Raw genomic sequence first — 12,216 nt, 5'->3', positions numbered from 1 at the left:
CTGCTATCTCTGACAATAAGAAAACAGAAAACGGTCAGAACAGCAAGAAGAAAAAAGAATCCAAAAACATGAGGGTAGTGTAAGGAGGCTGTGGGATACCAACCTTTGCATCATGGTGTGTGGAAGGAGAGAGAGAGCAAGAAATTGAAAACCTATTTGAAAAAATAGCTGTCCCTAACCTGATGAAGGAAATAGACATACAAGTCCAGGGTGATTTTTCTACAGAAACTTTGCAGGCCATAAGATATTGGCACGAAATATTTGTGAAAAACAATGACCTAGCCAAGACTACTCTACCAGCAAAGCTATCATTTAGAATCAAAGGGCAGTTAAAGAGCTTCACAGACAAGAAAAGCTAGAGTTCATCAAAACCAATATTACAAGAAATGTTATAGGGTCTTCTTTAAGAAGAAGCAACAACAATAAAAATGGTCAATATATCAATAATAAAATGGTAATAAATACATATCTACCAACAAGGTTGAGTATTGTCCCATGCACTTAGAGGTTGCCAGTCCTACCTATTCCCAGTCAGGGCACATGCTTGGTTTGTGGGCTCGATCTCCAGTAGGGGGTATGCAGGAGGCAGCCAATTGATGTTTCTATTCATCTTTCTCTCTCCCTTCTTCTCTTTCTCTCTCTCTAAAAAGAAAATAAATAATAATAATAATAATAATAATAATAAAAACATAATTTTAAAATTGTTTTAAAAGCAAATGGATTAATTGCTTGAATGGATAAAAATAAAATAAAAATAACAAGACCCTCACGTATGGTGTCTACAATAGACCCACTTCAGATCAAAAGATACTCACAGACTGAAAGTAACAGGATGTAAAAAGATAATTCATGAAAGTAGGAAAGAAAAGAGAAAAGGCTGGGGTAGTAATACCTATACCAGACAGAACAGACTCGAAAACAAAAGCTATTACAAGGGACAATGAAGGGCCTAACAGCTCCGCTTCTGGGTGTTTATCTGAACCCGAAACACTAAATCAGAAAGACATGTACATCTATATGTTCACTGCACCATTATTTTTTTTTAAAGATTTTTTTTAAAATCACTGAGGACATGTTTTTATTGATTGTTAGAATGGAAGAGAAAGAGAGAGAAACATCGTTGTGAGAGAGAAACATCCATCGGTTGCCTCCTGTATGTGCCCTGACCAAGGACTGAACCTTCAACATAGGTATGTGCCTTGATTGGGAATCAAACACACAACCTTTTGGTACGTGGGACAACACTCCAACCAACCGAGCCACCCAGCCAGGTCCATGGCAGTGTTATTTACAATAGCTAAGATATGGAAGCAACTTAAATGTCCACCAATATATGAATGGGTAAAGAAGAAGTGGTGCATATACACGGTTAAGTATGATTCAGCCATTTTTAGAAACAAAATTTTGCCATCTGCAACAACATGGGTGGACATCGAGGGTATTATGCTAACTGAAATAAGTCAGAGAAAGACAAATGCCAGATGATTTCATTTACATGTAGAATCTAAAAAACAAAATAAGCAAACAAGCCATACAGAAACACATTCATGGGTACAAGAATATTTTGATGGATGCCAGATGGGAGGGGGGGTGAAGGGATTTAGAAATACACATAGTTATATTACAATAGAATAGATTGTTACATTGAAAATGGTGAAGGGATTTAGAAATACACATAGTTATAGCATAGTCATGGGGATGTTAAGTACAGCACAGGGAATGCAATCTACTATATTGTAATAACTATATCTGTTGTCAGATGCTAGATTTATCAGGGTGATCACTTTGAAAGTTAAAGAAATGTCTAATCACTGGGTTGTACACCTGAAACTACCATAGTATTGTATGTCACCTAACATGAAATGAACCTAAAGCAGTCTTATTTTTGTGCAAAAACTTAAAATTTAAAGTTATCAAGACTGCATTACAAAATTTACAAAAGCATCCATTTTTTTTTTTAAGGAGGGATAGTAGGGTAATATCATGTAAGGAAAAATATCCTGTAAGTAAATTACATCTAGAAAATTTTTACTATAGAAAATTAATTTTCATTTGTAATGCTAACAGCAAGACACCCATGAAAATCACACATGGTGTCAAAATAAGCCAAAGGAAAATCATTTGGTCAAAAATAAAAAGGATCCTAAGTCAATTTTATAAAAAAGATTACTTTATTAACTTTTGGTTGAGAATATGTTTGTATATTTTCAGAAAACTATTCCAAGACCATGGGGATTCCTGCAAAAAAGAGGAGCTGTCAAGTCTGCTCCAACCATGAAGACAAGAGGAGAAACAGTCCAGAGATGGAAGATGCTGACATCACTTGGCCACGCTAGCAGTCAACAGCTGTGCGTTGCTGCAGGTTGCCCAGGACCAAACCAGAGAGGGTCGGACCTGCATTGCCACCATCTGTCCATCATCCAGATATCATTGCTGACATGTATACATAAGGAACTATCGGGTCTAGTAATAATTAATGTCGTTTTTAAATGTTCGTTTAAAATCTTGCTTGGCGTTGACTTGTATTGACATAACCTTCAAACACGTGGTATCTACAGAACGTGTGAAGTGCAATTAACAAGTTTTGCTTGAAAAAGTTTGTGTTTGGTTTGGTTTTTGTTGCAAAACTAGGGCTAAGAAGATGGCGGATGAAGAGCATATTCGGCACTGCATGCTTTATGAGTTCCAATTAGGAAGAAAAGCAAGTGAGGCTGCAAAAAACATCTGTAGTGCTCTTGGTCAAAATGCAGTTAGCGCCAGAAAATGCCAGCGTTGGTTTGAGAAATTTCGCGAGGGAAATTTTTCGTTAGATGACAAGAGTGGTCGAGGCCGTGTGTCCAATTTTGATCAAGAAGCTCTTCAAGCTCTTTTGGTGCAAAATCCTCAAATTACCCAACAAGAGCTTGCGACAACTTTAAATTGTTCACAAAAAACAATTTCCAATCAATTGCGTGCACTTGGCAAAGTCCAAAAGTTTGGAAAATGGGTTCCTCATGAGTTGACCGACAACAACCGTAATCAAAGAGTCACAATTTGCAGTTCGCTCCTCTCTCGTCAAAACCGTTTGCCGTTTTTAGAGCAAATTGTTACCGGAGATGAAGAATGGGTGCTGTATGTTAATTTGAAAAGGTGGCCTCAGTGGTTGGACAAAAATGAGGCTCCGCAGCCCACGCCAAAACCTGACTTGCATGCGAAAAAAGTGATGTGTGTTTGGTGGAATTTTAAAGGAATTCTTCATTATGAACTTTTACCATCTAACCCACATGTGTCAAACACAAGGCCCGCGGGCCAAATCTGTCCCACCAGGCCTTGCAATGTGGCCCGCACCGCGCTGTCATCACTGCACTCGCTGAGTTTCCATCACAATGACAGTTTATGACTGTTCAGTAAACCATTCGGCCCGCGATTTAGGCTGGATTTTAGATTTTGGCCCCTTCTCTGATTGAGTTCGACACCCCTAAAATCAAACCATTACAAGTGCAGTGTATAGTGCCCAATTGGAAAGGTTAGCCCAAGCTTTAAGAGAAAAAGAACCCGCGCTGATTAATCGGAAGGGCGTAATTCTTCACCACGATAACGCACGACCGCATACTGCAAGAATCACTGCTGAAAAACTGTGCCAGTTGGAATGGGAAATTCTCCCTCAACCTGCATATTCTCCTGATATTGCCCCTTCTGATTACCATTTGTTTCGTTCTTTGCAAAACTTTCTTCTTGGAAAAAAATTTAATAATGAAAAATGCCTCAAAAATGCATTGACCAAATTTTTTGCATCAAAATTACAAGAATTTTACAACAGAGGGATTAAAATGCTTCCTGAGCGTTGGGCACAAGTAGTAGAAAACAACGGCAACTATATTGTTGATTAAATTTTGTTGTATTGTTTAAATAAATTCGATTTAAAAAAGTATTAGAAAACGACATTAATTATTACTAGACCTAATATTTGACATTGAAACTGGGTCTCAGAACTGTTGGACACTGAAATTGGGACTCAAACATTTTTTTGTTATTATATGTTTATTTCTAGTCTGCAGTTGCAAGATTTTTCAAAGAAAAGAAATGGGGGGGAAATAGTTATTGAGATAAAAAAAAAAAACATTGAACAGACTGTCAAACTATAGCGGGAAGGCAAGGGAGGTTGGGGTGAGGCAGGGGCTGTAAGAGATCAACCGAAGGACTTGTATGCATGCATCTAACATAACCAATGGATTCAAGACACGGCGGGGGGGGGGGGGGGGGGGGGGGGGGGGGGGCGGGTAGGAGAGGCTTGGGGGGGGTCAAGGGGGGTAAAGGAGACATATGTACTATTATTTATAATGCTTCAAACAATAAAAAAAGAAACTAAAATAAAATAAAAATTAAAAAAATAAAAAATAAATAAAAAATAAAATTTTTTAAAAAGAATCACTGAATACTGATCAAGAATCACTATATACTGAAAAAAATTAAAAAGAATCACTATGTATTGTAGGAGATGTATAGAGGGTAGGAAAGAAAAAAAAAAGCCGAGGCAAAGTGCCTAGAATATAGCAGTGAACATTTAATTTTCAGTCTTTTTCCTTACGCAGTTCCTTATAGCTTTGGGGATATTCACAGGATATATTTAAAGTAAATAGTTAGAAACTGATGTGGTTCTCCCTCTGAGACAAAACAGGAACAAGGCCAAGTAAGCCAAAGCGGATCCGCAGCCCCAGCTTCTCTGCTCTGAGCCTATTGGCTACCCCTGACTCAGAGGCAATTGTCCCTTCCATTCCAGACTCTAATGGGCTTTCTCTCCCACTAGTAAAACAGCTCTTCGGAGAGACTCCAAAACTTATTACTGATAAGGTATAAATGATATAACAGGAAACATTATACTATTGTACTGCAGTTTCTTTTAAAGGCATTTTCATCTAAACATGACACCTGTACTAGAGTGAACAGAGATTTATTTCAAGGAATTGGCTCACAGGTTGTGAAGGCTGGTGTGTCCAAAATTTAGTGGGATGGGCTGGTAGGCTGAAAACTCAGAGAAGAGCTTTGGTTCAAGACTTAAGGCAGTCTGCTAGCAGAATTCCCACCTGCTCAGGAGAAGAATTTGTCCCACTGAGGCCTTCAGCTGATCAGATGAGGCCCACCCACATTATGTTTTACTCAAATCTAAATATGTAAATGCTACTCTTATCCCAAAAACTCTTTCACAGAAACATCCAGAATAATGTTTGACCAACTATCTGGGCATCACGGCCCAGCCAAGTTGAACCATCACGTTAACCACCCTCATACCTCAAAATGAAACACAGACAACTTTCTAAGCAAACCTGCTTTTACCAGTCAGCAGGCAGAATTGCTATCTGAAACTAGGAAAAAAGCCTTCTGTACACTGAACTCACAACACATGACTGCACAGCATGAGGGCTGATTAGAGAACCCAAGGACATTCCCTGAGTTACCTTTGCTTTCTGGATCCTAGAATTTTCAAATGCTTGTTTTTCCTGATGCAATAGCAAAGACCATTGCCCTCCACAGAAGCACCACCCTCCACTGCTGCTGCTCTGATGATGAGAAGGCGTTTGTTTGCTCTCCCCTGAACGCCAGCAGCAGCGGTGAGCAGGAAGGCCCGCTCCTGCCTTGTGGATGGTTCCCTCCCTTCTGCCCAGCACACGGTCGCTGCCCAATAACGAATTGCTGAGCACGCAAAACAGTAAACAGGGAAAGCCGAACTGCTCCCTGGCTCTCCCTTGTTTGGCAGGACTTTCCTAGACACGAGGCATCTTTACAGATGGAAGGATGGACTCATTCCCAGGCCGATAACAGTGATCATTAGAGTCACGGTCATGTTCCGTTTGCAGCATCACAGGGGTTTCCGGGCGAAGAAGTAAAGGGAGAGCCGCTGCCACGTGCACACGGTGATGACAGAAGCCATTCTTTGAACTGTGTTTGCTGAATCCCTGCAGACAGGAAGCACTTCTGCGCCTTTGGAAAATGCCCAGTTTGCATCCCCAGGACTTTTGCCCGGAGACTAACACGCCTCGGAGGGGGGCAGTGACTATTTGCACACTGGGAGGATCTAGTCAGCCGGGAGGATTATCGCAGGGAAGAACGAGGGCTTCCCCCCACAGGCTGACCTCTGCGCTGTTCCTTTCATCGGCTTCTTAGTCCCCAGCAAATATCTTTAATTCTGTATCCTGTACCAGCGAGTCCGGAAAAGGGCATCGCGGCCCGCGGAGTCTCTGTGACCTTTTGGAACCGGCTCCTCTCTCTCTCCTGGGTTAGGCCGGGAGCTGCTCCTTTGATCAGGTGTCTGTGTTCTTCTCCGGGAAGGCTTGCCCCCTTTCTTTCATCCGAGCAGGTCCTATTTGCATCCCTTTCCCCTCCAGATGAGTGGGTGGCTGCACCCAGAGCCTCTGTCTGGGAACCCGGTTCCACCAGGGGGCACTGGAGCGGGGCGAGTGTGAGAAGCGCCCCTTCCCAGAACAGCTCCCTCCCACCTTTCATCCCCGCAAATAAAGGTCCGAGGGAAAGCTGTGGGGGCACTGCCCTCCGGGAAGCCAGGCCGGTGCGTTCCTTCCGTGTCTCATGTTTTGAGGTCTGCGTATGGGCATAACCCCGTGTTCATCCCCCGGCGTTTCTGATGTCAGGGTTTCGTTTTGAGTTAGTGGTTCAAGTGAAATTCGTTCCTACTGAACGTGGCCATCCTCCCTGGCACCTGGCGAGGGATTTCTACCTGGAAACAGGGATTAACAGGCTCCATTTCAAGAGCTGCCCTGAACCAAGGACCAGGCTAGTCGCCCACCCGCACACCCCAGGGCATGGCTGTAAGGCAAGGAATTAATTCCAAGGTCAACTGGGGGCAGGAGAACCTGGGCCGCCTGTGGCTCTGCAGAAAAGGGCTCCGGGTGATTGATTGGAGCCGAGCCTCTGAGTTCACTACAAGATATGCCTTCCTTTTCCCCCAGGCATTCACAGACTTCCTCACTGATGTCAGCATCCCCACCTCAGACCCATTTCTTAAGGGCCTTCTGAACGGACTCACCTGTTATCTGGGAGGCGATGTCTGCCTCTGATTAGGCACCAGAGGCTTCCCAGATGTAAAGCCAAGAACCCACATCAGCCCTAGACGGTTTGGCTCAGTGGGTAGAGTGTCCCTACAGACTGAAAGGTGCTGGGTTCGATTCTGGTCAAGGACACAGGCCCGGGTTGTAGGCTTGATCGCCAGTAAGGGGCATGCAGGAGGCAACCGATCAATGATTCTCTCTCATCATTGATGTTTCTATTTCTCTCTCTCTCTGTCTTCCTTTCTCTCTAGAATCAATAAAAGAAAAAAATTTTTTTTAAAAGAACCCACATCAATTAAAGGGAAAATGAAAGGAAGAAGGGAAGAATAAGAGAGAGAATGGAAAGATAGGGAGAAGAAGAGAGAGAGAGGGAAAGAGAGAGAGAAGGAATCTGATATTTTTATTGAAATGTTTTCCAATCTGGAAAGCTATCTTTTATTCTGATTCTGCACTCTACATATTGGAGACATAAAATTATTCCTGTGTTGTGTGTGCGCCTCCTTTTGACGTTAAAAGAACACCCTTGAACAGAAATGCTCAAGGAACACTCCTATGATTCTTTTTGATAGAAAAAAAAAGTCAATTTTTCTAAGAAATGATGCTCATCAGAGATGTTAATCTTTTTAAACCTACGGACAAAATAAGTTAGCAACCCGCTATGAGAGCCCAAACTCGGATTTTAACATTGTCCTTGTCTGTGAAACCTTAAAGTAAGAGGAGTGACTACATTACGGGATTCACTGCCAACAAACAGAGAGCAGGCCCCTCGCTCATGGGACAGTAACCGGTTAGATTTGGTTGGAAGATAAGACTGCTGCTTGGTCTGGCTGGGGCCTGAAGGGTTGCTGAGTTCAGAAAGGGGTGAGGACATTCTAAAAGGCTGGGGAGTTAGAGGGGGCGCTGGACCCAGAGGAAACAGGGTCCTGGAAGTGGAGGGTGCAGGAAGGAAGAGCAGAGGCTCCCAGGCTCTCCCCCTCTCCCCCCCTCCCCCCCAGCCAACACCAAACATCCCAGCGCCCTGAAGCCCTTGTGAGCTCTCTGCAGTAACCAGTGGATGGGAGCTGGGAGCAGCCGACTCACACACAAGTTCTCCCGCCCCCAGGTCTCAGAGTAGTGATTTCCTAGAAGACCGTTGTCTGTGGGCTGCAAGTTTATGAAACACTCACAGAAATCATGCCCCAGACATCTGGCCGGCTCACACTGCGGGGGAGGGCTCGGCCACAAGGCCTGAGGGCAGGCTGGGCTCCCCGGCCCTCGGCGGGCAGGAAGTGGGCAGACGATGCTGGCCAGTGGGCCTCACTGAGGACGGACAGGGGAGTCTGTAGGTCAGCGCCCAGAGGCCACGGAAGCCTCCCGGAGTGACACACAGCGCCTACCCCGATGACAGTTCCCATGACGGGCAGTGCAGGGGTCACAGTGAGATGATTCACAAACAAAGGAAAGACAAAGGTGTTCACTGAGAAATTCTCCGTTTCTGAGAATATTTGGCTCCGGCGGAGTCAGAGGGGTGGGAAAGTGGCCAGGTTTGTTTTGGGCCCATGGTTCTGTCTCCTTTTGCCACTGAATTAGTTATCCATCGTTGGAGATAAATCTCTGCAAGCCTAGAGGAGTGAAACACTCACTATCTCACAATGCCTTCGGGTCAGGAATCCGGCTTAGCAGGTCCGAGCTGAGACTCACTTCCAAGTCCCCCCCCACAGCAGTCAGCAGGCCGTGCACCCTGGCTGCCTGCGATGGGGTTCTCCACTGGCTGCCGCCTCATCGCAGAGGCTGCCCCCCAGCTGGTGTCTGTATTCTGTCCGTGAGGGGCTCCTGGGCCCAGTGCATCCTCAGGGAGAGGGACCGCACAGGGCGTGAGTCAGGAGGGGGCCTGTTCTAGTGATATTAGTGTGATGTTTTAAGGATTTAAAACAGTGTAAGAAAAATTATTTGTGTGATTTAAAATAGGAATGAAAGCATTTACTTTTATGAGTGATTTATAGTTTAAGTGTGAATTGTATTTCTGATCTTATTCTGATTTTAAGTAAAAGAAATTATTTGAGATGTGTTTTAGTATAAGGAACTCCATATAATGTGACTTGAATCCATTTTGTAAAACTCAAATGGATTCAAGTCACATTATATGGAGTACTTATACTAAGTATAAAACACATTTCAAGTAATAAAAGAAGATATTAACGCAGCAGGGCTGGTGTAGGGGTGAAATACAGGAAGGAATGAGAGAGGGTGTGGAGAAAAGAGGCTCCAGAAAGACACTCCGAGGAAGGGGTCCCGACTTCACCTCCCAGATCAAACTACGGAGATGAGTCCATAAATACGCATTTGTTTAATCTATTTTTTCCCCCCATTGATTTCAGAGAGGGAGAGACAGAAAAATCAATGATGAGAGAGAATCATTGATGGGCTGCCTCCTGCACGCCTCACAATGGTAATCAGGCCTACAACCCAGGCATGGGTCCCGACTGGGAATCGAACCCTGACCTCCTGGTTCATAGCTCTCTCGGGCTCTCTCCTATCCAGTCCGCTCAGTGTCTCCCCTTCCACCATTGTCTCCTTGCATGACCTGCCCTGCAGCAGCCTGAGGCCAGATTTCTATGGTACACAGCTCTTAAAACAGCAAAAATATTTGGCAAATGACTCCGGCCCGGCAGACACACACAAGCATGTTTTTGATTTGCAGTAATATCCTTGGAGGCTTGTTCTCTTATCGACAATAAATACCCTGTTTCCCCGAAAATAAGACCGTGTCTTATATTAATTTTTGCTCCCAAAGATGCATTAGGTCTTATTTTCAGGGGATGTCTTATTTTTCCATGAAGAAGAATACGGTACACATTTATTGTTAAATGAAAATAAAGGAAATTTATTACCTGTATACGGAATGGTAGTACGGTAGTTGTCAACACAAACCAGACAAACTGAATCCCACAGTATCAAGAATTTACTCATTTATTCAATGACAATCATGTCATCATCTTCTGGAACATCATCATAACAATCCAATTCCTGAATTTCCTGGTGAATTTCTTGTGACTCCATTTCTTTCAGAATCAGTGGACCAAATCTCTCATGTTTAGCATAGGGAGGGCCTTATTTTCGAGGGATGCCTTATATTTCACTCAGAAGGAAACCTGTAAGTAGGTCTTATTTTCGGAGGATGTCTTATTTTTGGGGAAACACGGTATTTGGTTTTACCCAGAAAAGAAAAGAGGGAAAAAAAGAAAAAAAGGAAAAGAAGCCATATCAAGTTGTAATTTATAGCAGAAAGAACAGGTAATTCTTACCATCCAATCAAATTACCAGAAGCTGGAAGGGACAGGGAGAGTTCATCAACTCCATGTCCTTCCAGGCCAGCCAGAGAGATCCTCAAAATATAATATCCCCATCAACAGGCCGTCTCTTATTTCACCCTTGGGCCACCTCTAGTTCTTGTCCCAACCAGTATTTATTTTATATATAACCGAACCTTTCCGATTGCAATTTACAGCCTTCTCTCCAGTTCTGACCTCAGGAGAAATGGCAGATGCTCACAGAGCTTTTAATAAAAAGGTTTTCATTAAGTCACTGTTCACCTCGGTCCTGCCGCCTCTGAGCGCTTTCTTCGTGGCTCTGCTTGGCCTGCATTCCTGACAACAGGCAGCCCCGTGTTTTATCCACCAGAGGATTAAGACCGTAACTTAGATTCAGGTCAGTACGACTGAAATAACTGGGTTTCGTTTTTTTTTACAAGTTCTCCAAACTAGTGTTGGGTCCTATGAGGTGATTTGGCTTGAACAGAAAACATTTTAAAATTGCAACCACTTTTCCTTGATGGCCACTTAAAAATCAGAAATGTAAACGTTTTGTTAGCCAGCCTCTGCTTTCACCGGATGGGACTGAGCTTGGTGAAGAGCTTGGTTCCTTCGTCATTCAGATTGAGATCAAAGGCTGTTTTCCTCCAGTAGTTTTAATTGTTTGCATTGACAGGGCCTTCTGAGCGAAATTAATAAGCAATTCCGAAAATTGCACCCGGGGCCTAATGGTCTTCCAAAGCAACTTCAAACTGAAGTTCAGGAAGGATGGGTCTTTTTTATCTGTTGTTCCTTTAGGATGTCTTGTTGGACGTTGGGCAAAAAAGGGAGTCACCATTTTATAGACAAGAGCCTGATGCAGGCCTTGGCCAGGTGACTCAGTTGGTTAGAATGTCATCTCAATTTGCCATGGTTGTGGGTTCGATCCCTACTCAGGGCACGTACAAGCATCAACCAATGAATGCACAAATACGTGGAACAACAAATCGCTCTCTCCTTCTCCTCCGCCCTCCCTCCATCCCTCCCGTCCTTCCTTTCTCTTTCTCTCTCAAAAAATCAATAGAAAAGAGAAAGCAGAGCCTGGTGTGAAGAAGTTGCCACAGGTGACCCACCTGGGCTGCAGCAGAACCAAAACTTGGTCTCCTCGCCTTCAGCCAAGCTGTTGACACTAGACATCATTCTAAAAAAAACAGACACCTCTTCAGCAGGATTTCTCTCGTGAGGATTTAAGGACACGGTGGTTTGTTTTGCTTTCTTTTGCATTCTCTCCATGTTGAGCCTTTCCTAAAATGATATCGCCACAACGATTGCTTACACAACAAACAAAACCCTGTCCCGTCTGGGGAAATGATTCCTCCAAATGTCACCAGCCCTCGGCCCTAGAGAAAACGCCTTCTGGTGTTCAGGAACCAGCAACATGCCCGGAACCACAAAGCCCTCTTACTCACAGGTGGAGAGGATCATGGCTGCCCCTCGGCCCGCGGCGCACACCCCAGCCTGCAGCTCGCCGGCGCTGCTCCCGTCACCAAAACACATCTTTCGACTGAAATCGTAGCTCCGCCAAGATGCTTCTCGTGGGCAAGGTTAACCCCACCTATCTTCCTGTTCTGAAACCTCAGACGCGTGTGAATGGCGGCCGAGAAAGTGCCACAATCTGCACCCAGATCTCCGGGGAGGGCGGTGCCAGCCACCCGCTTCTCATTCCCAACCGTGTGGGCGACGCCAGCAAACAGCACTTGCAAGAAATCACAACATTGGGCAGAAAAGGGGCCTTAAAAGTCATCAGATCACACTGCCCTCTCAGGACAGGGAAGCAGAAGGGAAGGGACATGCTTAGTGGCAGCAGGATTAGATTGTAAATTGTGGAGCACACAGTCTAGAATGTT

At 44.2% G+C, this 12,216-nt stretch overlaps 1 protein-coding gene across 1 annotated transcript in view; it reads right to left on the bottom strand.

The window, feature by feature from the left end:
* Positions 1-12,216, bottom strand: part of LOC118707136 (tyrosine-protein kinase TXK) — a 57,497-nt gene extending 45,281 nt beyond the window's left edge. Inside the window, exon 1 of the mRNA XM_036417056.2 lies at positions 11,779-12,216. Within this exon, the coding sequence (XP_036272949.1) occupies positions 11,779-11,866 (88 nt within the window). The 5' untranslated portion in view covers positions 11,867-12,216. The remainder of the gene's footprint in view (positions 1-11,778) is intronic.

Source organism: Pipistrellus kuhlii, unplaced genomic scaffold (genome assembly GCF_014108245.1).
Source record: "Pipistrellus kuhlii isolate mPipKuh1 unplaced genomic scaffold, mPipKuh1.p scaffold_m20_p_1, whole genome shotgun sequence".
Lineage (NCBI taxonomy): Eukaryota > Metazoa > Chordata > Mammalia > Chiroptera > Vespertilionidae > Pipistrellus > Pipistrellus kuhlii.
Note: the sequence above shows the minus strand (reverse complement) of the source record. Positions and strands in the feature narration are given on the sequence as shown.